General features: G+C 49.9%; 1 protein-coding gene across 2 annotated transcripts in view; it reads right to left on the reverse strand.

Annotated features, from left to right (window-relative positions):
- Positions 1-24650, reverse strand: part of Gli2 (GLI-Kruppel family member GLI2) — a 220345-nt gene that overhangs the window by 151613 nt on the left and 44082 nt on the right. For both annotated transcript variants that reach the window (NM_001081125.1, XM_030248278.1), the window contains exon 2: positions 16367-16533. In NM_001081125.1, the coding sequence (NP_001074594.1) occupies positions 16367-16502 (136 nt within the window). In that variant the 5' untranslated portion in view covers positions 16503-16533. The remainder of the gene's footprint in view (positions 1-16366; positions 16534-24650) is intronic.

A 24650-nucleotide genomic window follows, 5' to 3' on the forward strand; every position in this document is an offset into this window, starting at 1 on the left:
TAGATCCTACTTCTTCAGAATTCAAAGAAGCTCTCCAGGACTTCCCTGGGACCCGAGCACCAGACTGGGGCTGCTGAGACATCCAGTCTTGTGGACTGAACAACTGATGGACCCTTGGCCTTTCCAGCAGGAGACAACTAAGGTTGGACAACTTTACCCATCCATTCCTTTAGAGAACTTGACTAATTCAGACACGCATAAACCTGAGCTTACAGAGACATTACTACCCCAAAGGATGGATCTGGGGTTCCTTGAAGTTTTAGCTTTTCTCAAGATTCCTCTGTAAGAGGTCAGGCACTGGAGTTTGGGCAATTCTGAAGGGTAGTGGCACATATGAGACTAGCGGGGCACAGGGTCGTGGTAGGGTGGAAGTGGAAGAACACGAGATTCAGGAGGAGACCCCATCAGACCCGGCTCCCATTCCTTCTCCTACATCAGCCGTCCAGACAATCAGAGGATGAGTCTTCAGGAGGTAAGAGGGGGCTCTGATAGACCTGGGCCTGGCTGGTGCACAGGACTCTTCAGTTTGCTCTATACAGACTGACAAGTGACTGGTGGCCCCACTCCTTAGGATGGAAACGAAGCATTTAGTATCTAGCTACAGGTCCATCCAGGCCAAGAGCAAAGGGGTGTCAGACAGGCGAGAGGGCCTAGGTGTCCAGAAGAGTAGGTGTGAATCAAAGATCTGTGGCAGAGGCCCAGAACAGAGTCCTGGGGACAGAGCCCAAAGACTCAGTAGAGGAAGAGTGGGCTGAAGAGGGGGAGGGGTGCCGTGTTAGGTAGGAAATGGCTGATGAAAATGTAAGGATGACAGGCCATTTCAATGGCCCTCAGGGACCTGAAGGAGTCATTTGGGTTAGTTATGGCCTATAAGGTGTGGGTGGGGTGACAAGAAACTCAAACAGCCACTTCCAGCAATGTAAAGTCAGAGTATAGAGAGCATAGCAAGAGACCCCAGGGAGGCACCGAGAGATCCAGGAAAGGCTCTTGGGCAGTGGTTCTCAAACATGCTGGTGCTGTTACCCTTTAATACATCGTGTGGTGGCCCCAACCATAAAATTATATTTGCTGCTTCTTCATAACTGTGATTTTGCTACTGTTATGAATCATAATTACGTATCTGTGTTTTCTGATAGTCTTAGGTGACTCCTGTGAAAGGGTCGTTCATCCCCAAAGGGGCTATGACCCACGGGTTGAGAAGCAGTTCTCCAGGGGAGCCACTGGGAAGTACTGTGAAGACCCTCAGGGCGACTGACACAACCTCCAAGTGTCTTCGAAGGCTCCAGCTTATCCCTGAAGGCAAGTCTGCCATCTGTCCTGGAGAAACCCATTAAAATTGCCAAATTAATAATCAAAAGCAGAAAAAGGAGACTTACCCAGGGTGGCCACGTTGGGAGGGGGTGTAAAGTCTGCACCCCACAATGGCAAGTACAGTAACAGTAACATGGAGAGGGTGTCTGGACAGCTCTCCCGGGAGCAGAGGAACAAAGGACACTTGGGGAACACTGCGAAAAGTGCGGAGGTAACAAGAGGGCCACGCGGGGAACCAAGGCGATGGCTCTATGGATACAAGGCCTGATGGGCAAGCAGGAAGACCCCACTTCAGTTCCAAGTGCTCACAGAAAAATCCAGGCATGCTGGCACACACCAGCAATCCCCGTCCTGGCACAGCGGGACCGGGATCCTTGGGGCTCACTGACCAGCTAGCCTCACCAGACGAGTGAGCTCCAAGTTCAGTGAAAGAGAGAGGGTCGGGGGAAGACACCCACCATCAATCTTTTATCTTCCAAATGGGTGATTGCACACGTGCACCTTCACGCACCTGTCACACACACACACACACACACACACACACACACACACACACACGCGCGCGCGCACCAACAAAGAAATCCTGTTGGAGGTACAATAGGAGGCTTGAAGTCATAGGCTGGTGACACATGGGACTAAAGAACTCAGATACCTTCGAGCCACAGCAGATGGCTGAGATAGACAGGGCAACAAGATCCCTGCATGGGTGGAGGAAGGGGAAGTGGAAGCACATCACTGTCTGCAGTCTGGCTTGATGCTCCATCCACCCCCAGCTTTGGGACAGGATGGATGGATGCCAGGCAGGTGATTTGCAGCTCCCACTACAGAGAGGCCGCTGTTGGTCCATAAAAGGCTGACTGCTTTCTTTCCCTGGCTTCTCGGTGTCTGTTTATGAGTAAACATTTCTCGATAAAGACTTACCGTCTGCAGAGACCCCTTCGTACCCCAAAGGGAAGGGTTTAAGTGGCTTGGAAACTGCCGTTACTTATCTTTACAACATCCACATTGCATGTCTGTCTCCCCATGTATATTTTCTGTGACTGCTTATAAATCAGGCTTATCCCCAGGACCAGGGTATCTGGGGTCTCATTCGTTCTAAAAGGCCCAGTGGGGAAAGGGACAAGCTAGGAAAATGGCTCTTGGAGCAAAAGTGCTTGCTGCATATGTATGAGGTCCTGAGTTCAAATCCCAAGCACCCACTTCACTGTCACCTACAAAGTTCACACTGCTCAATCGAGCCACACAAATGAAATCATAAAGAAAAAAAACCCAAAAACCTTGTGATATCTTCAGTATCAGATCATATTCACAGCTATTCAGGGGTACCTGTGGCCCAAAAGGTTGAGGGCTGGATGTGCTTAGCTCAAACGTTGACTGTGAAACGGTGATGGGGGTGGGGGTCAGGTGGCAGAGGAACACACACTAACTGCCAGGGTCACAGACTTCCCAGCCCCTCCCCCCAGACACAACAGCTTCTTTATCACCTACAAGCAGGGAGGGCCTGCCAGCATCCTTGTTCACAGGAAACCAGCCAAGGACAGCGCTCTAAGACAGGACTCCTCAGCCTGGGAGGCAGAGGGGGCCAGCTGGCCCCAGCTGGAAGATGTATCCAAGAAAGGACCACTAGACACGGCCTCTGACGTGAGCTTGGGCCAGGGTCAGCAGCAAAGAGAACCCTTGCAATAGGACTGTAAACCAGCTTCTTCGCTAGTAGTCTTTCCTGGGCTCTTTGGACTCAGACACCCTGGAACACATGCAGACCCCAGGACATTTGCCCACGCCGTTCCTTGGGTTCCGTGTCACAATACACCACGTGTGAACTGCTACTCACAACGAAGACTCAGCTTCATTCTCTCTCAAATATTTATCAGTAACACACGTTACTCTGAGGAAACAGTTCTTGAATTAATAACCACAGGCCAGTGAGAACGGCAGCACTTTGAGCAGCAACGGCTGTCCATCGTACATCCACCATGTGCCGGGGGCTGCCCAGACACATTATGCTCCTTATGTATAAATCCTAGCCCTCCAATGGTAGCAGGTGTCTGAGATAATGATGGCAGGTCCCCAAGGTAGAAGGTCTGGGAGAAGGTTCAAGCCTAGGCTCCCAGCTCCACTGTCCCTCAGGGAGCACATGCCAGCCACACTTCATAAACCCTACTGTACTTGTGTCTCTGACAAATACTGAATGAAGGTAATGTCAAAAAGGGAGGCAGGGTGCACTTTGGCCCACATCCCCGGTGTAGAAACCATCACAGCGGCAGTGGGGGAAGGCGAGGTGGTGGGAGCAGGAGGTGGCTGGTCACATTGCATCCGAAGTCAGGAAGTGGAAATCAGTGCACACAGGTGCTCAGGAACTCACTCCAGCTGTGAAATGGGGAGATCCACAATCGGGGCGGGTCTTCCCACCTCAGTTCACTCAATACAGACACTCTTTCACAGACACGTCCAGAGATTTGTCTCCTAGATGCTTCTAGATCCTGTCAAGCTGACCATCAAGATTAATCACCACAGTGACCCCATTGCTCCTCAAATTGGTCAGAGTGTGTAGGCCTCCTACAACAAGGGTAGGGGACAGCAGGTGACAGTGTCCCCCAAGCCTCATTGCTGTTTTCCAAGGCCACACTGCAGTGGGTGACGCCCACATCTGCCAGACGAAGGGGAGTCTTGCCTTTCTTGGTGGCTACTGTAAGTTCTTGGGGACAGAAACCAGGGACTCTGCTTCCTGGATCCCCCTTCTGCACTCTGGTCCTCACGTACAGACATTGATGGACTAATTTTTCAATTCATCTATCAGCGTCCATTCGACGACCACCCAGGGGCTGGAGAGATGGAGCGACAGAAAAGCATTCGCCCCACAAGTATGGGGACCCAGGTTCTATGTTCACCAAACACATAAAAATTAGGCATAGCAGCATGTGCCTTAATCACAGTACTGAGGAGGCAGAGGCAGGACGATCCCAGGGCTGGATGGTCAGCTGGTCTTCCCGAGTTAGTGAGCTCCAAACTCAGTGAGAAAACAAATCTGACAAAACTAAAGAGGAAAGCAATAGAGGAAGACACCTAGTGTCACAAAACTAAAGAGGAAAGCAATAGAGGAAGACACCTAGTGTCACAAAACTAAAGAGGAAAGCAATAGAGGAAAACACCTAGTGTCAACCTTTGGCGTCCACAAGCATGTGCACCCCCCCCCCGTCCCTCCACACACACATGCAAACATGTGTGCACATATACATACATGCACAAAACATCACCACACAGATGCACATACACATGCACACACACATGCAAACATGTGTGCACATATACATACATGCACAAAACATCACCACACAGATGCACATACACAAATGTGTATACATATACACCACACACAAATATCTACATGTGCTACACATACAAAATTAAATAAATGAATGAATACATAATATTAAATAAATAAATAACTAACTAAATACAGATAATTGAGGGTCATATGCTTAACTCTGTTTAGGGCTTGTTCTCTAGGTCACACCCTGACCAAGGAGTTATGTGAGTCCACTGGTTACTGTCAAGTCCATGAGCTCTCAAGAAGCTGCTCTGGGGGGCGTCACCCCTCTTTCTTTCCAGCTGGGGACACCCAGCCCAGACACTGCCCCTCCTGTCGAGACCCCACCCCTGGCACCCCATATGGGATTCATCACCATGCCCTGGGAGTCACCTCCAATGGGAAACCTCTTAGAGGGTGGAAGCAGGGTCACCCCATCACCACATCCAGGCCATACCCCACAAACTCACACAAGCCTCCCTTACACCCATTCAGATGCCAGGCTCGACTTCATTATCCTCCAAATGTTCCCCAGATCAGAGGCAGTGGGACCTGGCCACAAGCACAGAGTAAATTATCCGACCCCTCCCCACCCATGATAAATGGTTCTATTAGCTTTCCAGATTGTTAAAGCCCGATAGAACAGAATGCAGGGAACGGGCCCATCCATTCTCCCTCTGGCGCACACTGAGTTGTAAATAGGTTATTTTGTGTGTAAATAACACATTAAAACACAGCATTAGCTGTGTCTTTTGATAGGGTGGAAATTGTTCCGAATAAATAATTCCGGACAGGAATGTAAAAGAAGCAGGATTTAATAGAGCATGCCTGGTGCAGCCGTGTTAAACATGACTAAAATGATAAACCTCAGAATATACGAATAGTAAACTACACACTGGCACCGGAGTAATGAGGCTGTATTTCCACCAAGCTTTAGAAATGCTAAAATTAGTCCTGACAGAACCAAATGTCAGAAAATTGTTCACCACATAAACACTGTCAATTTGGGGAAGTGAGGTTTGGGTCCCAGGCTGAGGGACAGTTGTCCCCAACCCAATGAGACTTTCTAGTATGCCCTTTTCCAGGACTAATGATATGACCATGTGGCCACTAGCATGCCTGTTCTCAGGACCTCAGCTTCCAAATCTGTATCATGAGCAGTTTGAACTGTTTGATCTTGGGAGGTTTTGTGGTTTTTTTACTCATTCTGTAACCAGAAATGACTTCAAACATGCACAACTCCCAAGTCCATTTAATATCCACAGTAAGATACAAGAATGGAGCTACTGGCAGGTGGGGGCTGCCTGGGAGGAGGCATGTGTGCATCAGTGACTAACCCCACCCGTGTTCAGCAAGCGACCCTAACTTAACTCAACAAATCAAACGTGCAAAAAGACATGCAAGTAGTGGGGAGCTTGCTGGAAAGAAGGGGTTCAGTGGGAGAGGGAGGGGTGAGAAAGTGGATACAGTCAAGATATATTATATACAGGCATATCTTATGAAATTGCCAAGCATTTTAAACTGGACAAAGGGGGCAGAGGAGAAGGAGTATTGTGATGGCTGGTTTTTGTCAACCTGACTCAAACCTACACATTTCTTCGAAGAGGAAATGTTTGTTTGTTTGCTTGCTTGGCTGTGACAAGGCCTCAGTATACAGTCCTGGTTGTCCTTGTAGACCAAGCTGGACTCTAACTCACAGAGATCCACTTTGCCTCTGCCTCTGCCTCTGCCTCTGCCTCTGCCTCTGCCTCTGCCTCTGCCTCTGCCTCTGCCTCTGCCTCTGCCTCTGCCTCTGCCTCTGCCTCTGCCTCTACCTCTGTCTCTGCCTCTTTCTGCCTCTGCCTCTTTCTGCCTCTGCCTCTTTCTGCCTCTGCCTCTGCCCCTGCCCCTGCCCCTGCCCCTGCCCCTGCCCCTGCCCCTGCCCCTGCCCCTGCCCCTGCCCCTGCCCCTGCCCCTGCCCCTGCCTCTGCCAAGGTCCCTCCCCTGACTTCCCTCAGTCACAGTGTTTTATCACAGGAACAGAAACCCTAAAGCAAGATTGGTACCAGGTTCCTGGGTTATGCTGAGACAGGCCTGATGCCATGTTGTTTGGGGAGGATTGTGGGAGATCCTTGGGGGCAGAAAAGGCATTGGATGTTCAGAGCTTAACGAACTGTGGGGGACACTTGATAAAGCTGAAAGCAGTGAAGGCAATGGAGGAGGCTGGGCTTGTGATGGTCCAGGAGGAAGTTTGACAGTCCCTCAAAGACTCTTTTTGGATTATTATTTTGATATTTTGAATTAATAATCTGTGTTCCTGGTCAACTGGGGCTCAAGAATCATCCGTGATTAACAAAGGATGAGAACCACTAAAATTAAAACTTTGCTTTGCTGCGGAAATACTGGTCAGCTAGGGCTGACGCGTCAGCTGTGATTATGAAGAGACCAGAGTCATTCAGGCCAAATCCTCTGCCGTGTGATTCTACAGGGTTCTCAGGTTTTTGAAAGCACTAAGGCGTTACGGAGAGCAGCTGAGACTTGGCCCTGGGAGAGGCCAGGAGAGACCATTGACGAATGTCCCACTTCGGCTGAAGTTGATAAACCCCAGGATTGAAGGGGTCATGGAGAGGAGTTGAGGCTTGGCATCCTGGTTTAGAGGTTTAGAGTTCCAGAAGAGAGCCAAGGAGACCTAGCTAGCATCTTGGAGATGAGGGTACCATGGGATAACCACTGTAGAGTGGAGCGGCCTAAGCCTGTGAGACATGTTATGTGTGCTGTGGATGGCAGAGCCAGAGAGGTCTTCAAGAGTCCAAGAGATCGTGGGTCCCAGAGCTCTGATGCAGACTTCGGTGTTGCTCTGATTTAAATGTAACTGTGCCTGGGGCTCCTTCCCTCGTGGGGTTAGAAAGTATATAACTTATTTTTTTAATTTGCAGTAGAGAGATCTTCTAAAGAGATGTTTGATTTTTAAAGAAAACTTGGGCTTTTAAATTATCTTTTTTAAAATTGTGGTATTTTAAAAGTTATAGTGTATTAATAATGAGAACTTGGGGTTAAGCAAAAAAGAAAAGGTTGTGGTTTAATAAGTGACATTTTGTATGTCGGGCTGATAAGGAGTCAATTGTGCTGGCTGGCTTTGTCAACTTGAAACAAACGTAGACCTATCTGAGAAGAGGGTATCTTAATGAAGAACACGCTCTAGAGCAGCAGTTCTCAGCCTGTCAGTTGAGACCCCTTTGGGGGGCAGGTCAAAGGACCTTTCACAGGTTTCACTTAAAACTATCAGAAAACACACGTGTTTGCATTACAACTCCCAACATTAGCTAAATTACAATTTTGAAGTAGCAATGAAAATAATTTTATGGTTGGGGGTCACCACAACACGAGGAGCTGTATTACAGGGTCATGGCATTGAAAACGTTGAGAACCATGGCTCCACAAACAGTGCTGGACAGCACTTTCATGTACGGGAGAGCTCGGCTCACTGTGGATGGTGTCCCTCCTAGACACGTGGTCTTGGGAGGTAAGAAAGCAGGCTGAGAAAGCCACAGGGAACAAGTCAGTAAGCCACATTTCTCCACGGCTTCTGTGTCCGTTCCTGCCTGCAGAGTCCTGCCTTGAGTTCCTGCCCTGACTTCCCTCAGTGATAGATTATGAGCTGTGGGTTGTCTGTGGTCATTTACCACAGCGAGCATGCTGTGACTCAGCCAGCAAACAGCTGTGTGTTTACACTAAGGTTAGGAAGTAGCAAGAATCTTGGCTCTCTCTACATCACAGCAACAGAAACCCTAAGATAAAAAGGAGGAGGAGGAGGGAGGACAGAAGAGAATGGGGGTGGGAGGGAGGAAGGAAAGAAGGAGGGAAGGAAGGACGGACAGAAGGATGATGGATGTGTGTCTACTCAGCATCATCAAGGCCCAGGGAACCAAAAGATTGCAGGAGCCTCTCAAACTGTAATACTCTTCCTTCTTAAGTTGCTTTGGTCGGATACCTTGGCGGAGCAGTGAGTGTAGTAACTAACACTGGCTGTGTTTCCTAAATTAATTAATTAAGCTCATGGATAGGTGTGGATAGGCTAAATCATATCATCCATAGGGTTGGCTGTCTGTTTGAAACCCAGCCTAAGTGACCCCCAAACCAGCCTTGTCCTAACCAACAGACACTGCTTTGGACAGGGAAGAACCTCCATCACCTCTTCCCCATATCGGGCACCCCAATACCCCAGAACGTTCAGAACCCATTCGCAATACCTCTGGTTGTGTGTGTGGGGGTGGGGGGGGCACTATCTCCAGTTTTCTGGCAAGCCAAGCTGCTAGGGACAGTAGCATTACACTCCCTGGAAAGAGTCTGATGGGAACAAGCTGTTCCATGTGGCTGGGCCATAAAACAGCCTCTGTGCAGTTTCAGCAGCAATCCTGAACATCGCTTAAGTAAGAATAATTGCCCACTTAGTCACACCTGAGTGCATCCCAGCCTGTGTGTGGCCCCACAGAGAAAGGCAGGTAAGGAGGGAAGGCTGGATGCTGCGCAAGTTCCCTGCTGTCCACAAGGCCTGGGGACCGAGGGATGTAGGATAGCACAGGACAGGACCAGCATCAACTGACTGTCACAGCCTGGAAGCTCAGGCCAGCAGGAGCAGCTGTCCACTACAGCCCTCTTGGCACACACCTGAAGTGATGGGGTTGCTTGGCAGACAATTGTTGGAGGAATGGTTGTTGTACTGGTGACAGGGGTGGACAGTAATGATAAAACACCGTAAGGACACTAGGCGTCCCAGAGGCAAGGGGAAGGCATAAAGACAGAGGACAGACAGAGGGACTCTGAGCAGTAGACGGGCGGAAGGATGTCTCACAGATCCCTGACTACGACAAGGTAGTAAAATGGAAGCACTGCAGATGCAGAGAGAGAGACTGTAGGTCTGAGTGGCTTAAATATTCTTCCTGGTGGGCTGGGGATAGAGTGCTTACCTTTGCATCAAGCTTTGGTTCCATCCCTAGCACCACAAGAGCCAAGCATAAAGTAGGCACACTCCTGTAATCCAGGTACTAGGGAGGTAGGTAGGAAGATTAGAAGTTCAAGGCCATCCTCAGCTACATAATCTATTGTGTTTGAGGCCAGCCTGGACTATAGATAGAGGGACAGATAGATAGAGAGACAGATAGACAGATAGACAGACAGACACACACAGGGACAGACACTAGAGGGAAGGTCTCCTAGTATTATGCAGCATTCCAACACAGAAGAGATGTATCCACATACTCCAAGCCAAACTGTTTCAAAGATGCTTTCCAGAAAGCCAACCAGGCCAGTGAATAAGACAAGGGGGTTACAATGGGAAGGTGGCACAGAATCTTTTTCCTGGCCATATGAAGCTAGCCTGATCCTCTCAAGACTCACGTAGCCCAGGCTGGCCTCAAACTGGCTGTGATCTTGAACTTCTCACTGTCCTGACTCCACCTCTGGAGTGCTGGGCTTACACACATGGGCTACCAGGTTAGGTTTCTGCAGTGCTGGGAGCAGGACCCAAGACTTCTGGCATGTTAGGAAGCAGTCGGCTGATCAGCTACATCCCCAGCTGTTCTCCCTTTTGGGCAACTACACTGAGAAACTAGAAAGGTCTACTGGAATCGATTATGAAGCCCTGACCTGGAGCTCCACTTTCAATCTTGGGTGACCTTGGTCTGGCTGCACTCTTCAGTGTACAGGGGCGATGACTGAGTCAGAAGCAAGGGGCCTGCTTAGGACAGCCCAGCACATCAGGACAGGGGTCTGTCCATGCTGCCCTGGAGAATAAGAATATCAGAAAGCAAGGCTTCCTGTAGAAGCTGCTATGCCTCTGGGGGACAGGAGGCTGTAGGCAAGAGTGGCCAATGGAAGGGACATTGTCTAGGTCAGGCTGACTCATCAAACATTGAGGAAAGAACTCTAACAAAAACAGTAATAATAAATAGGAAAAACATCCCCTGTGACCCATACAAACTGACTGTGCCCCTCTGTGCTAAGCATGCCCTGTGTCTAACTCAGATAGCATTCAACAGCACTGCAGAACATCTACCATTATTGCATCCATTTTACAGATGAGAAAACTGAGGCACAGGCTTCCTGAGATCAAGGGGGCATAAACTACTAGTTCAGAGAGCCCAACTCTACTGTCTGTGCACTGTTGCCAGTGCCAATGAAGCACCATGGGACAGGTGAGAGCCACTGGCAGCTGCTTGGGAACAGCCACTGCCTAGCATAAAGGAAGGACTCCCCTTCCCCCCAGGAAGCCAGAGTGTAAGAGGCACAGGCATAAGAGAGTCTCAGGGCTGGGGTGTGGCTCCATGACACTAGGAAAGCCTAAAACAAGAGCCCTTGGGTTCCAAGCTCAACAGGAGGGAGAAGAGAGGGAAGAGAGAAAAGAAAAAGGGAGATAGACAGGAAGGGGGAAGAGAGGAGGGAGGGGGAGGGCACTGGGAGGGAGGAAGAGTGAGAGCGAGAGCGAGAGAGAGCGAGAGAGAGCGAGAGAGAGCGAGAGAGCGAGAGAAAGAGAGAGAGAGAGAGAGAGAGAGAGAGGGAGAGAGAGGGAGAGAGAGAAAATGAATGAATGAACCTGAGAGAAACAGACAAGGATGCAGGGAGGGAGAAGAGACGTTGTATCAGAGATCTCCAGATGCTTTGTTTAAACTGAACTCCTGATTTTAAGTCTCTTAGAAACAGCTCAGTGTAGACTGATAACTTAGCATGCAAGAGGCTAACAGTTCCGTTCACTTCCAGCTCTTAAGGGGGTGCTGATGCTACGGGAGAGGAAGGACCATGACGGCTAGCCACCTGGCTTTGTCTCACAGAGAGAACATCACTGTCAAGAGTTGGGCATTGGACCTCCAGGTCCTGAAATGGGACTCGGTGCTTGATTCCAGCCCATGAGACTCAACCCCAGCTCTAAGTTTCAAGGCTGTCCCCAAGGCTTCTAGAATGGTCTGGTACCCATGGAAGCACATGAGACAGCTCAGAAATATTTTTGGAAAAGAACCCGTGGCAGACAGGAAAATACAACAGCATTTGGACAGACTCAGTGGAAAGCACTGAGAAACATCTGACTTAAATTGCTTTGCAAATTACACCATTTTAAAAATTAGAGGGTGGGGGGACCCTGGGCCAAAATGTATTTTTAAAGATTTATGGCCTCCAGAGTGTTAGCTCAACAGCCGAAGAGGCTGTGAAAGAGCCACCCAGGCTTCTGCTTGGGCTTTTGGGAAGCTTCCTGCTTGATCCTGAAGCCAGGCTTCGTTAGCTTGTCTGCTGTGCAACTCGCCCACCTAACCCACCAGGCCCTGCTCTGCCCAGTCTGGAAACGTTTGTGTGCATACCTACACACATGCCTCTCTCTCTCCCTCTCTTCCCCTCTCCCTCTCTCTCCCCTCTCTCTTTTCCCACTGTGTGTGTGTGTGTGTGTGTGTGTGTGTGTGTGTGTGTGTGTGTGTGTGTGTATGTGCGCGCACATACTCAGAGGTGAAAAGTCAGCATCAGAGGCTATTCCCAGGTGCTTCGTTGATTATTCTCATGAGACATGGTCTCTCTCTTTTACCTGGAGCTCACTGATGATGCTGTCTGGCATCAAGCTCCAGGGCTCCAGCTGTCCCATCTCTAGCTATGGGATTACAAGCAGGCACCAGGACACCCAGCTTTTTCACACGGGATGGAACTCAGATTTTCAGGCTCGTGCATTTTACCAACGGAGCCTTCTCCCCAGCCCCGAGAAGGTGCTCTGACACATACTTTAGGACCCCCAGCCCTTAGCCTTGTGGACTCCTTTAGAAGCAAACAAGAGACCCCATGCATCCAGCCCTCTGCAAGAGATCAAGAGCTGCCAGCCTTGGGGCAGAGGAGGATGATGAGACCCGGGGACGGACACACAGGAGGCCTTTCCAAGGCTGACACTCAGATTATAGTATGGGCAAAATTATGGCTCTAGTCATACCCAAGCAATCTAAAGCAATGATCTAGAAGCAAACAAGAGTTCAGCTCTCTGTATATGAGGGCTCTCTGCCTGGCAGATATAATTTACCAAAGACACAAAATATTTGGAGAGTTGAGTGTTCTGAACATGTATGGAATTTTTTTTTCTGATAATGAGATTGAATTTAGAGCCTGCCACGTGTGACATCATCCAGAATCCAAGATGCACCCAGCAACACAGTCATTGACAGGATGTAGGACTAAGTCTTTTGGTCATAACTGCCCCTATCTTGCCATTGTGCCCCCTGCCATGAGCAGGCAAGACCCACTACCCCAGCCCTCCACAGATGTGTATAAGGCAGGACATCCCAGGCCCATGTAAACCACCTCTTCCTGCCAGATGACTACAGGTCCTGGCACAGACCATGTGAACCATGTCTCATGCTCTGAAGGAATAAGCGATTACCTGACTGTCTAGCTCTGGGAATCAGCTCTGCAACTCTCCTGCCCTAGCTGTCTCATATCAGGATATCTAGAAACAACTTTGCAAAGGGGGCCTTCAGTGATTAGTGTAGGCCTCCCTGGATGTACTGCACCTGCAGGCCTCTAACCTGAAGCCTAGCATGCATCTGCAGCTACATCCCTACACCTGCAGCCTAGCCCACACCTGCAGTCCACACACTAACAGTCAGACACCTGTAGCCCGGCATGCACCTGCAGGTAAGCACACGCACACACACACACACACACACACTTTCTAGCATATTCCTGCACCGCCCTACATACACCCGCAGTCCAGCACACACCTGTGGCCCCACATATACCTGCAGCTCATCATGTACCTGAAGCCCTACAGACACATAGCACACACTTCTTCAGTCCACATATGGGCTCCAGCACCACCCACACCTGCAGCATTTTCCATCCGCCAGGCCTCTGTGTCCCATGCATTCTCACGACAGATACGCACATATGGTTGCAAGCTGAGAGCCGCAAGAGCGAAATGCCTCAGAGGCTAAGCAAATGTGGCTGGTTCCCAGCAGCCAGCCTCTGTGGCTGGACTCTTTATTGATCATACATGTCTCCCTTCACTGCTTATGTTTGAAGATATCCTTTCCACCCTCCTGCTGGGCCCCCATGCTGAACCTCGACCAGGCCTAGAGATGATCCCAGAGATCTTTACACCAAGGAAGCCCATGGCAGCTTCCAATGACTGGCTCCTGCTTCTTACATTCATCTCCTCACATAGAGCACACTCCTGGGAAGTTAGTTAGCCCATATCTGACGCTACAGAGCAGTGGCTCTCAACCTTCCCAGTGCTGTGACATCCCCCCACCATAAAATTATTTTTATTGCTATTTCATAACTGTAATTTTGCTACTGTTATGAATTATAATGTAAATAACTGATATGTGGGATATCTGATATGTGACCCTGTGGAAGGGTTATTCAACGCCGCCCCCCTGCCCCGGCAAAGGGCCATGACCTACAGATTGAGAACCACTGGTCTGGGGCATTGGGGGTCTGAGTACAAGAGGTGTTTTTCGTGGAACCTTTGCTCTGCCACGGAGAGTTTAAGCAGGAGTGGCATCTTAAAATATTTTCTTAAGTTTGAATTACACTTATTTAAGGGGACACATGCATGCATGTATGAGAGTCAGATGGCTACCTGCAGGGGCTGGTTCTCATTTTCCACCACATCACATGGCTCCCAGTGATGGAATCTGAGTTAGCAGCAAGCACCTCCACCTGGAGAGGCATCGTGCCAACTTGGTTTTAAGATCTTAAGGACCGCAGCTAACATAGAAGTCAAGTCCCAGCAATATCCTTTGGGTTGCACCACTGGGCTTCCTTGCCCCTGCCCTTTAGCCCATCTTCAGTAGAGACAGATCACATGTGTCCCCTTTAACACAGGCATAGCCACTCTTCCCAGACTCCTGGACACCCTTCCAGATTAGCTGTTTAGGGAGCTTACCAGCCCCACAGGAGCACATTTCAGTGGAAGACATTCCTGGGTCCCCCTGGCTCCTGAGTGCATGCGCCTGGCCTGAGACTTCCACAGGCCATAAACTACCTGCTTATGTGACAAATGTCTGATTTGTGAAACCCTCATCAGCCAAACTCCCTAACGAAGGGCACCTGAGAGAGCACGGAGTGGGCAACGTGTGGGGCTGGTGCTCCTCTGCAGTGGCTGTGCTCCACAGAACATGTGGGGCTGGTGCTCCTCTGCAGTGGCTGTGCTCCACAGAACATGTGGGGCTGGTGCTCCTCTACAGTGGCTGTGCTCCACACAACATGTGGGGCTGGTGCTCCTCTGCAGTGGCTGTGCTCCACACAACATGTGGGGCTGGTGCTCCTCTGCAGTGGCTGTGCTCCACACAACATGTGGGGCTGGTGCTCCTCTGCAGTGGCTGTGCTCCACATAACATGTGGGGCTGGTGCTCCTCTGCAGTGGCTGTGCTCCACGCTTTGCCCCCTTTCCCAGTAGATAACCCCTCAAGCATTTGCTGTCACTGGCCTCAACAGTGACAACTGGTCTGATGCCACAGGGCCCCTCTCCCCTCAATTATGTCCTAATTACTGTCTAATTACTGCCTAAGTCTACTCTCTGTTGTTGTGACAGGGCAGGGAATGGCTCTGTTTGTTTGAGAGAGGAAGGCCAAATCAGGGCGTTTCCCTCAGGACAGGTGGAAGAGAGCTCCTGGGAACTCTCTCAGCCTCAGAGAATGGGGCAGGGGGGAATCTAAGGACCACCACTGCCCAGGAATTCACTCCACTGTGCTGTGCCTCCATTTATGCCTCCCTGGCTGGATGACCTATTGGGCTATGGCTCCTCTTTCTAGACCTAAGAGTTAAGCCTCCACACCAGGCCCACAAACTCAGAGCCTGTCCCCAGAGGTGCTCAAGGCTGACCTCACTCGCATCTCCCACTTGTGACTTGACAATTACCTTCAACTTAGAATCGTGGGGAGAGAAGAAAACCAATGCAGTGTCAACAACCTGTGTGACTCAAGGGTGGCTCCATGTCACGAGTTCAAACCCCTGATGCTACTCCAAGCACAGACCACAGACCATATACACAGCCTCGCTCAGGGGTGGAAAGAAACAAACTGAGCCCTTCCCTTGTGCATGGCCCCTCGGGTATTTGGCCTGGACAAGAAAGCATCAGAGCACAACTAAATGTGTTTGAATTAAAAGGGGTAGAAAATAAATCTGTTTCTTTGCTCTGAGACAGAATAGCTGTGTGGCCTCCAGATGGACAGCCCAGTGACAAGGGAGGTCTCACCTTCCCGCCAAACTATCCAACTAGGATGCTGGCACGGACCGTGGAAACTGGAGAACATCTCTCTTAGGGACAGTGAAATGAGAGACTGTGGCTCGTGGAGTCCCTTCTGTTGTAATTAAGTTGGCCAGAAATCCACCTAAGATAGTAAATTCCATACCTGACCCTCTAATTACAGCCAGCAGGCATTGGCAGACGATTGCTTTCTGAAATAGTCCGCAGCGGGCAAGAGGCAAGAAGCTCTCAGGATTCATCTTCCTGGTGCCAGCTGAACACACCCCAGGGTGGCCAGGCAGCTGCCCAGTAAGACTCTCCTCCCCCACCCCCCACTCCCTGCTCAAGCCTCAGCCACCAGACTGGGAGAGCCAGCTCTCCAAAGAAAGCTGCAAGCCACCTTCTTGGGGACTGGGATTCCTAGGGCAGAGGCACTGCCCTCCATAAACCCAGCGTGCCTCCCAGATGACAGGGGCCAGCGCACTCATTAAATCCTAATGACCTCGTGAAAAACACCCCTGCCGCTCTCTGGGCGTGCAAAACAGAAAGTGTACCTCCGTGGGCGGCTACAGCTGCGGCCACCGCCAGAGGACAGGCCTTTTTCCCTGGGTCGGGGAAGCTGCTGTCCTCCAAGAGACCACTCTTGGCTTCTTTCTTCTCCAGTGCAGGGGCTGGGGCAGAAGTCTCCATCTCAGAGGCTCATACTCTTTGGTGGCGGACCCTGGAGGAAAGGACACAGACATTCAGCCACGACATTGCACCCCGAACCCATCTAGGAAATACCAACCCAGGTCCACACCACACGGGGCCTACAGCACCAAAGTTCACACTCAGTCTTCTGACCCCAGGAGGGAAGGCCTAGATAATTTTGACATAGTCATCCTGAGAAACGACGGGTCTGCTTGCTGAATGGCCATAAGGACAGGAACTGAACATTTTAGTTTGTTTATTGTTTAACCTGAATTTAAAAAACAAAACAAAACAGCAACAAGTTCTTAATGATGAAAACATACAGGAGCAGAGAACCACCTGACCCGGAGAAACAAAACCGAACAGAGAGCCCGAAGTCTAGGAAAAAAACAGAAATACAACAGACTTCTCCAAGAATGCTTTCCCAAACCACTTTGCCTCTGCGCTTCCTTCATTGGCTGACTCATGTGGATGTTCATTCATTCATTCATTCATTCAGTCAGTCAGTCAATATTCATATCACTAACTGTCATCGTTTTGTGGACCCCTTTGGGGGTGGAAGGACACTTTCACAGGTCACCTAAGACCATTTGAAAGCATATTTACATTACAATTCACAACAGTAGCAAAATTACAGTTGTGAAGTAGCAATGAAAACAATTTTATGGTTGAGGGTCACCACAAGCACGGCGGCTATCAGGGCTCACATAGCCCAGGCTAGCCTAAAGCTCATCCAAGGATGACCTTGAGCCCCTGAGCCCCTGAGCCCCTGAGTCTCCTATCTCCGACTCCTCAATGCTTGTATTGTAAGTATATAGCAGTAAGCCTGGTTTAAGCTATCTTTAAAATCTGTCGCTTTAGATCCAGCGGTATGGCTCAGCAGGTAAAGGTATCTTGCTGCACCAGGGTGACAGCTTGAGTTTATTCAAAGAAACCCCCTATAAAGGTGGGAGGAGAGAACTGACTTCAGGGAGTCAGACAGCACGTGCATGTCACTACATGCAAGCCACGTGCATATAATAATAATAATAATAATAATAATAATAATAATAATAATGATGATAGCATCTGCTACTATGGGGTTCTGTCATGAGAATAGTCACCAGCCACCTGCTAAAGCCTCCTTTTCTTACACTGTCCCTTAGCCTGGCATCACCCTATCAGCTGCTCTTATTAGGGCTGTGACTGTCATGGCTGCACCAGAAGCAAGTAGCCCAGCAGCCAGTGGTGCCTCTCCAAGAATACACTTCACCTTTGCCTGAAAAACCCCATTAAGATGCCACCTTCCCCAGGAAGTCCCCTGCTCTGGACAGTCCACGGTTGGAACCCTACATCTGCCAGATTATGAGTCTACCTGACACTCCACACCAGCATGTTCTCACAGCTATGCCCATTGTCTCCTAGGTGATTTTAAATCCCACTGGGTTTTTGATCAAGATTAACCAGTAGAATTATCTGGAATGGTGGCACCTGTCTTTAACCCCAACCCTCGGGAGGCAGAGGCAGGGCGGTCTCTGTGAATCTGAGGCCACAATCTACATAGTTAAGGTCCAGGGCGACTACACAGAGAGGCCCTGTCTCTAGATAGGTAGATAGATAGACAGACAGATAGATGACAGATAGACAGACAGACAGACAGACAGACAGACAGATAGATAGATGTAATTGGTATACTCCCTACACAGAGAGACCCTATCAATAAACAAACAAATGCAACTGGCCTGCTCCTCTCCCCAGGCTAGAGCTCCTCTAGTGTCCTGCTGGGTCCTTTTTAGCTCTTTACTTTGAATATGTTAAATTATGCTTATGCACAGGTGTCTGCATAGAATGAGTGTAGGTGTCCTCAGAGGCCAGAGGTGTAAGACCCCGTGGAGCTGGAGTTACAGGCTGCCCACATAGCCACAGTGGCTGGGAACTGAACTCCTTTGAAAGAACAGCAGAGCAGCAAACATTCTTAAACCACTGAATCATCTGGAGCTCCTCCTGCTGGGTCCTGGTCCACTTAAGCCTCTAGCAGAGGGAGAGGCTGGCTCCCTGTGCATCCCTTATCTTCCTGGCAGGAGGACCAGGCTCCTGTTGACAAGGGTCTGGAGGTCTAAAGAGTAGGGAGGAGGGGGTAGAAGAGAGCAGTGAGAAATGAACCTCTTTTGTTCCCTTACTCCCAGGCACTGACTTGGCAGTGGCAGCTCATCCCCCTCTGTCCTACCCTAACAAGTGGCAGCAACCTGGTAACCCCCAATTCACTGATGACCTCAGGATTCTGCTGGGAATGAGCTGCCGGAGGCCACTTCCCACAGAGGCAGCAGAGCAAGGTGAACAGTTTGGTAGTCTACTGACATGTTACTTAGAAGCCCTGGGGGGAACAGCCACCCAATGAAGAGCATCCTGAGGGCTTGAGCACAAAATTGTCAGGAGCCTCAGCACTCAGGCTGTGGCAGCAGATTCTGAGTAAAAAGGAACAGCTGCACACAGAAGCACCAGGGATTCAGGGGGCACCCCTCCCCACTGTGCAAGTCAGTGCCACCACGCTCCCCCTCCCCCCTTACCTCTGCCACAGGAGAGGAAGGCAGGAGACAGAGCCAAGAGTCTTCATAATTCACAGGAATTAGTGGGATTAGCTCAATTTCTGGGTAAACACCAAGCACCCTGGGTCCCAAGCAGATACATTCACTCCTGGGGACAGCCAGTCACCACTGTACCTGCGTCCTTGTGCGGACCCCATCCCCCACCACCTGGGGACAGCAGGGAGGGGTCTGTGCACGGCTTCATGGGTACTGGCTGGGTGAGTGAGTGTCTATGTGGGTTGATTCCCACAGGCAACACAAAAGCTTCTTCAAAGAAGGGTCTGAGAGCCCCAGGACACTCCAGGGGAGGAGAGTCAACACCCCACTTTCTTTTACAGCTCTGGAAATGCCCGCACATTCCACAGGAATCTGCTACACCAAGGGGAGCCTGGGCCTGCCCTGGGGAGGAGCCCCTTTCCATTAGAGATTTTCCCCAGGTCTCAGGCCCTCTGGGGCTTTTCCATGAGACCTCTCATCCAGACATATGGCTGGAGAACCCACAAAATGTGCAAAGAAAGCACTGTGCATGTGTTGGTGTGTATTCACAGGTATTGGGGGAGGGCAAAGCATGTGGAGGCCCTATGTCAACATTGATCCCTTCAGTCACTCTATGGTTTGATAAAGATGATGACTTTGAAGTAGGGTCTCTTGGTGAACCTGGGGCTCATAGATTTGGATAAACTGACTGTTGGTGTGTAAGCGCCAGGGATCCCCTGCCTGGTTTCAGGCAAACCAAATCCAAACCGAGACCCTCACATTTGTGTGGCAAGCAGTTTGCCAACTAAGCCATCTCCCCAGCTCTCCGCATTTTAAAGACACTTCATGAGTTCAGGACTTAGCAGAACATGTCTATAAACCTAGGCATGGAACCAAAGCTTGGAAGTTAAGAGGTCCAAGCATTCACAGTCAGCCTGGGGCATATGCAAAGATCCTGTTTCATACAGATCAGAACGAGAAAGCTCTTCAACAGTTGTGTCCTGCGAGCATGCACAGGACGGCGAGGGAAGTGTCTATCGCTCCCTGTTGTTTGTCTCCAAGTAATTTCTAAGCAACGCTTAAAACAAGACTTTATGGACTAAATATTTCACTAGAGCCGGGGGGGGGGGGGGGGGAGTGAATCTGTGGGGAAAGCCTTCGCCATGAAGCCCGAGGACCTGAGTTTGATACTCGGGACCCTCATCCTCCATGGCACTGAATACCAGCTCTGCGCATGGTGGCTTCCTACCTCCGACCCTGCACTTGGCCTGCAGTGAGAAAGCCCAAGTGTTACCCTATCATAAGCATGGTGCCTGTACAGCCGTTGCACTTGATGGAAAGTGGGGTCTTTTGTGAGCCACACTTTCTATTTCTATCATTTCAGCATGACGGTGAATGATAATCACAGCAGGTGTTACGGGGTCCACAGCACAGGCCAGGGTAAGGAGCCTTCCAGGAGTGGCGTGAATACACTGATACTCAGAATGAGGAACTCTGAACTCCTGGAGACCCACCACCACCTGGCTGCTTTGAACTCCTTTGTGAGTGAGTCACACACATAAGCACTTCCTGGGGTGAAATCAACCTCCAGGAGGGAGGCAGGAGCTGGCCTCCCAGCCAACATAGCCACCTACCACAGGCCCTGGCACACTCGCATCCTTTCTGATCTCAGCCAGGCAGCATGCCTGTCCCGTCTTACATACATGAGCACATGGGAATGCATGGGCACAGCAAATGGAACATACGCTGCACTCTTAGTGTACGAAGGTGTCTGTGTGTGCAAGTACACAGCCATACATACATACATGTTCATGCACTCATGGTCTCATTTAACACAAACAGTGCTACTGCATACACCTGTCACATATATGTTGTCAGAAGGAATTACACGCACATGCACTCATGCATCCACAACGCATGTGCAAAAACACATACAGATCAGATAGGCACATATTTCAAGCAAGAGCTAGTGAAAACCTACCCTGCCTTGATTGCAGACATTTTTTTCATGCATTTATTTAATGTATGTGCACACACATGCACATCTGTGGAAGTCCGAGGACAACTTATGGGGTCAGTTCTCTCTGACCATTATAGGCTCCAGGAATTGAACTCAGATCATCAGCCTTGGTGGCAAGTGCTTTTCTCTAATGAGCCATCTTATCAGCAGGACATCTCTGCATGTAGCTCAGGCTGGCCTGGAAGTCACTATGCAACCCAGGATGATCTTGAACTTCTAATCCTCCTTCCTTCACCTCCCAAGGGCAGCACCACGCCTCAGCACTGTGCGGTGCTGGGGATCCACCCTAGGGCTTTGTGCACGCATGCCCATCCCTACTTGATTTTATTATCCATGAACGTTGCTGGAGTAGAAGGGGGCTTAGCAATGCAGCATAGTGAGCAGGTTGGAAATAATCACACAGTGCCGAGGCTGAAAGTGTCAGAGCAAGCAGGGCTCTGGAGAAGACAGACATTTCAGAAGCATAAGCAGACCTGTGACTCCCTTGGGTGTCACTTCTACAGCCCGCCTTGGCCAGTCTGGCTTCTGGTCCCCTCGGCTCAAGCTTCTCCCAGAAACCTACAGGTTACAAAATGACCCATTGCAGCAGGTCACAGCCACATCATGCAAAAAGCAGCCCCAAGGCAATGCACCTGCCCCTTTTCTAGCCCCTTGAATTTCTTTCTCCAAGTACAAAAGCTCCGGGATTTGCAAGGCCCCTGAGCTAGAGAGCTGGTGTTAGGAAAAGTGGTAATTAACCCTAATTCACTGACTGGCTGGGCAGGGGTTGGGCCCCAAGGGCATGATGGGTAGGCCTCCTTCCTGAGATGAGTATCAGAAAGGCTTCCTTCTTCCTAAAGGCGCAGGTAGGACTTCTGGCTCAAGCTCCAGAAAGCATCCCAGCCCCCACTGTCTTGTACTCCGATCTATTCTCTGGAAACACAGGCTGATTCCACTTCCTGTCTTGGCTTCTTTACCTGATCATTCAGACTTTCTGTCCCACTAACACCGTGGACTTTAAGACCCAGAACCCTACACCAAGGGACCTTATCCACAGTCCCAGAAGCCCAGGCAAGCAAGTGACACCATTACAGGAAGGACAGTGACTGTGGACACCAGAGATGGAGCATGCATTTGGACAAAGCCCACGTCTCAGTTTCCCCATCTGTAAAACAGAGGGGCAGAGTCTTTCTCTCAAGCTGGGCAGGCAGAGTCCCAGCTGTCTGGGACTGGATAGCAGAGTTCTACTGAGGCTCCTTCTGACAATGGACCAGCCTCAGTCTCCCCTGTTAGATCCTGAGAATACAACACAGTATAGCAGCATTTTATAAGATAGACTCTTCCTAGGTCCCAACCTCCCACCCCTACCCCACTGTCAGGTCCCCTTTCTCTCCAGGGGCTTGATGCCCAGAGGGCCACAGTCTCTCCCTGGTACCCCTTCCAGCAGGACTGGACCACACTATGAAGCCACATTGGCAAGCAAACAAGGATGCACTGTGTTACCTGCCTGCCAGACCTACACGGGCTGATGGGCTACCGCAGCATTGTGTATTTCTGAAGCTGGAAGGGAAAACAAAGCTGGCCTCTGCCCTGGGAAGAGAAAACAGAATCCTTAGGGCAGTCCTTAGCAGGGGAATAGGCTGCAAAGATGCCAGGGACAGACCAAGGCTACTTCCTCTGAGAACAAGCTAAGCAGCAAGGACCAAAGGCCATCAGAGTACCACGGTGCGTTCTGAGAACAGAGTTTGCATCCCTTGGCAGCACCAAGGCCCCACTTCCAGACTTAGACCAAGCTCGTTGTCCCATCCCATCCTAAGCTTGAGCTTGTCACTATTGTGAGTGGTCATGCTCGTTCCTCTATTGGAACGCTAGGCTAGGATGCCAGGCTAGGATGCCAGGCTAGGATGCTAGGCTAGGATGCCAGGCTAGGCTAGGATGCCAGGCTAAGATGCTAGGCTAGGATGCTAGGCTAGGATGCCAGGCTAGGATGCTAGGCTAGGATGCTAGGCTAGGATGCTATGCTAGGATGCCAGGCTAGGATGCCAGGCTAAGATGCTAGGCTAGGATGCCAGGCTAGGCTAGGCTAGGGTTTCTGGCTTGTTCCTATGACCCCTAAAATGATGGCTCCCCTGCTCTGCTTGTTTATCTGTTACTCTTTCTGTCCGCCTGGGCACAGGCTGAGTCAACATTTGATGACTGACACAGAGTGTAACTAAACACAGGAATGTTCTCAGGGCACTCACCAAGCACACCTTTCTCCTCCTAGTATCACCTCAAGATTTAGTTCTAACAAGAACAGAGCAGCCAGCAGGTCTCAGCTTCTGTGACCCACTGACAACCCTCTGAGGAGTGCTGGGTTGAGGGCAGCATCAAACTATTATGCTAGGCCTTATACAAGTTGATGTAATCATTAACTTACAATGTCTGCCATGGAAGATGCAGTATTTAACTAGTAATGCCTGTTGTGGCTAGTGCTATTGACACTAGGTTAACAAGGGGAAACCAGCTTACATAAAGTCTTCATGTGGGTCCCTAACAATTGGAATGGTGGTAATCCCAAAAGCTGTTGCCTGCCTGCAGGTGAAATATGTTCTTCTAGCTGGGCTGCCTTGTCTGACCTCAGTGAGAGAGGAAGCACCTAGCCTTGCGGAGACTTGAAGTGCCAGAGTAGGGGGGGATAGCCAGTGGGGGTGGGGGACCTAATCAGAGGAGAAAGGGAGGGGGGGATGAGGGAAGGATTGTGGGAAGAGGTGACCTGAAAAGAGCAGGGGGGCAATGAGTGGGATGTAAAAAGTGAATAAGTAAAAAAGAATTAAATTAATAATAATAATAAAAAGAATGCTTACCTTCCCTTAATCCTAACTCACATAGTGATGAAGTAAGACTTCACTATGCAAAGAGCTTAGTGCAGAAACTTCATATCTGCGGAGCACCTACTGTGTTCTGGGGCACACAGTAGTTCTTGTGATGTATAATAAAGTGACTTTATCAATTAAAAAGCAAGAAGCTTGCGGGGCATGGTGGCACACATCTTTAATCTCAGCACTTGAGAGGCAGATCTCTGGGAACTAGGGGCCAGCCTGGTCTATATAGTGATTTCCAGGATAGCCAGGGCTATGTGAAGAGACCCTGTTTTTAAAAAAAAAACCAAAACAAGCAAACCAACCAACCAACCAAGAGGTTTTAAACTATTAAAGCAATTCTCTCCAGTGAAACGCATACTGAGGATGGCACTTTAGAGTCAGGGACAAGCAAAGCCTCCCTGTGCGCTTAAGGAGCAAATTTCAAACCACAGAACAAGACCCAGGTTCTTACAGTGGGTGGAGGCGAGAGGCTGCAGGGCTTGGGGAGGTGTAGACCCAGGGCAAATTTACAGGCTTCTGACCAGGTTTCCAGTACCACACATGTGTTCTTTCCTTCAGACTCAAATCCAATTTTTTTTAAAAAAATCAGTTTGTTATCCCCGTAACAATCACACTGCTGTTACACCAGTAAGTGTTTTGTCTAGCATCTCAGTAGCATACTACTGCACAGCTGGGCAAAATTTGAGGCTGCCTGGGACGGAGCCATCCCTAGACCCAATTCCTCTTGTCCTTCTCCCTCCAACCC

Source organism: Mus musculus, chromosome 1 (genome assembly GCF_000001635.26).
Source record: "Mus musculus strain C57BL/6J chromosome 1, GRCm38.p6 C57BL/6J".
NCBI lineage: Eukaryota > Metazoa > Chordata > Mammalia > Rodentia > Muridae > Mus > Mus musculus.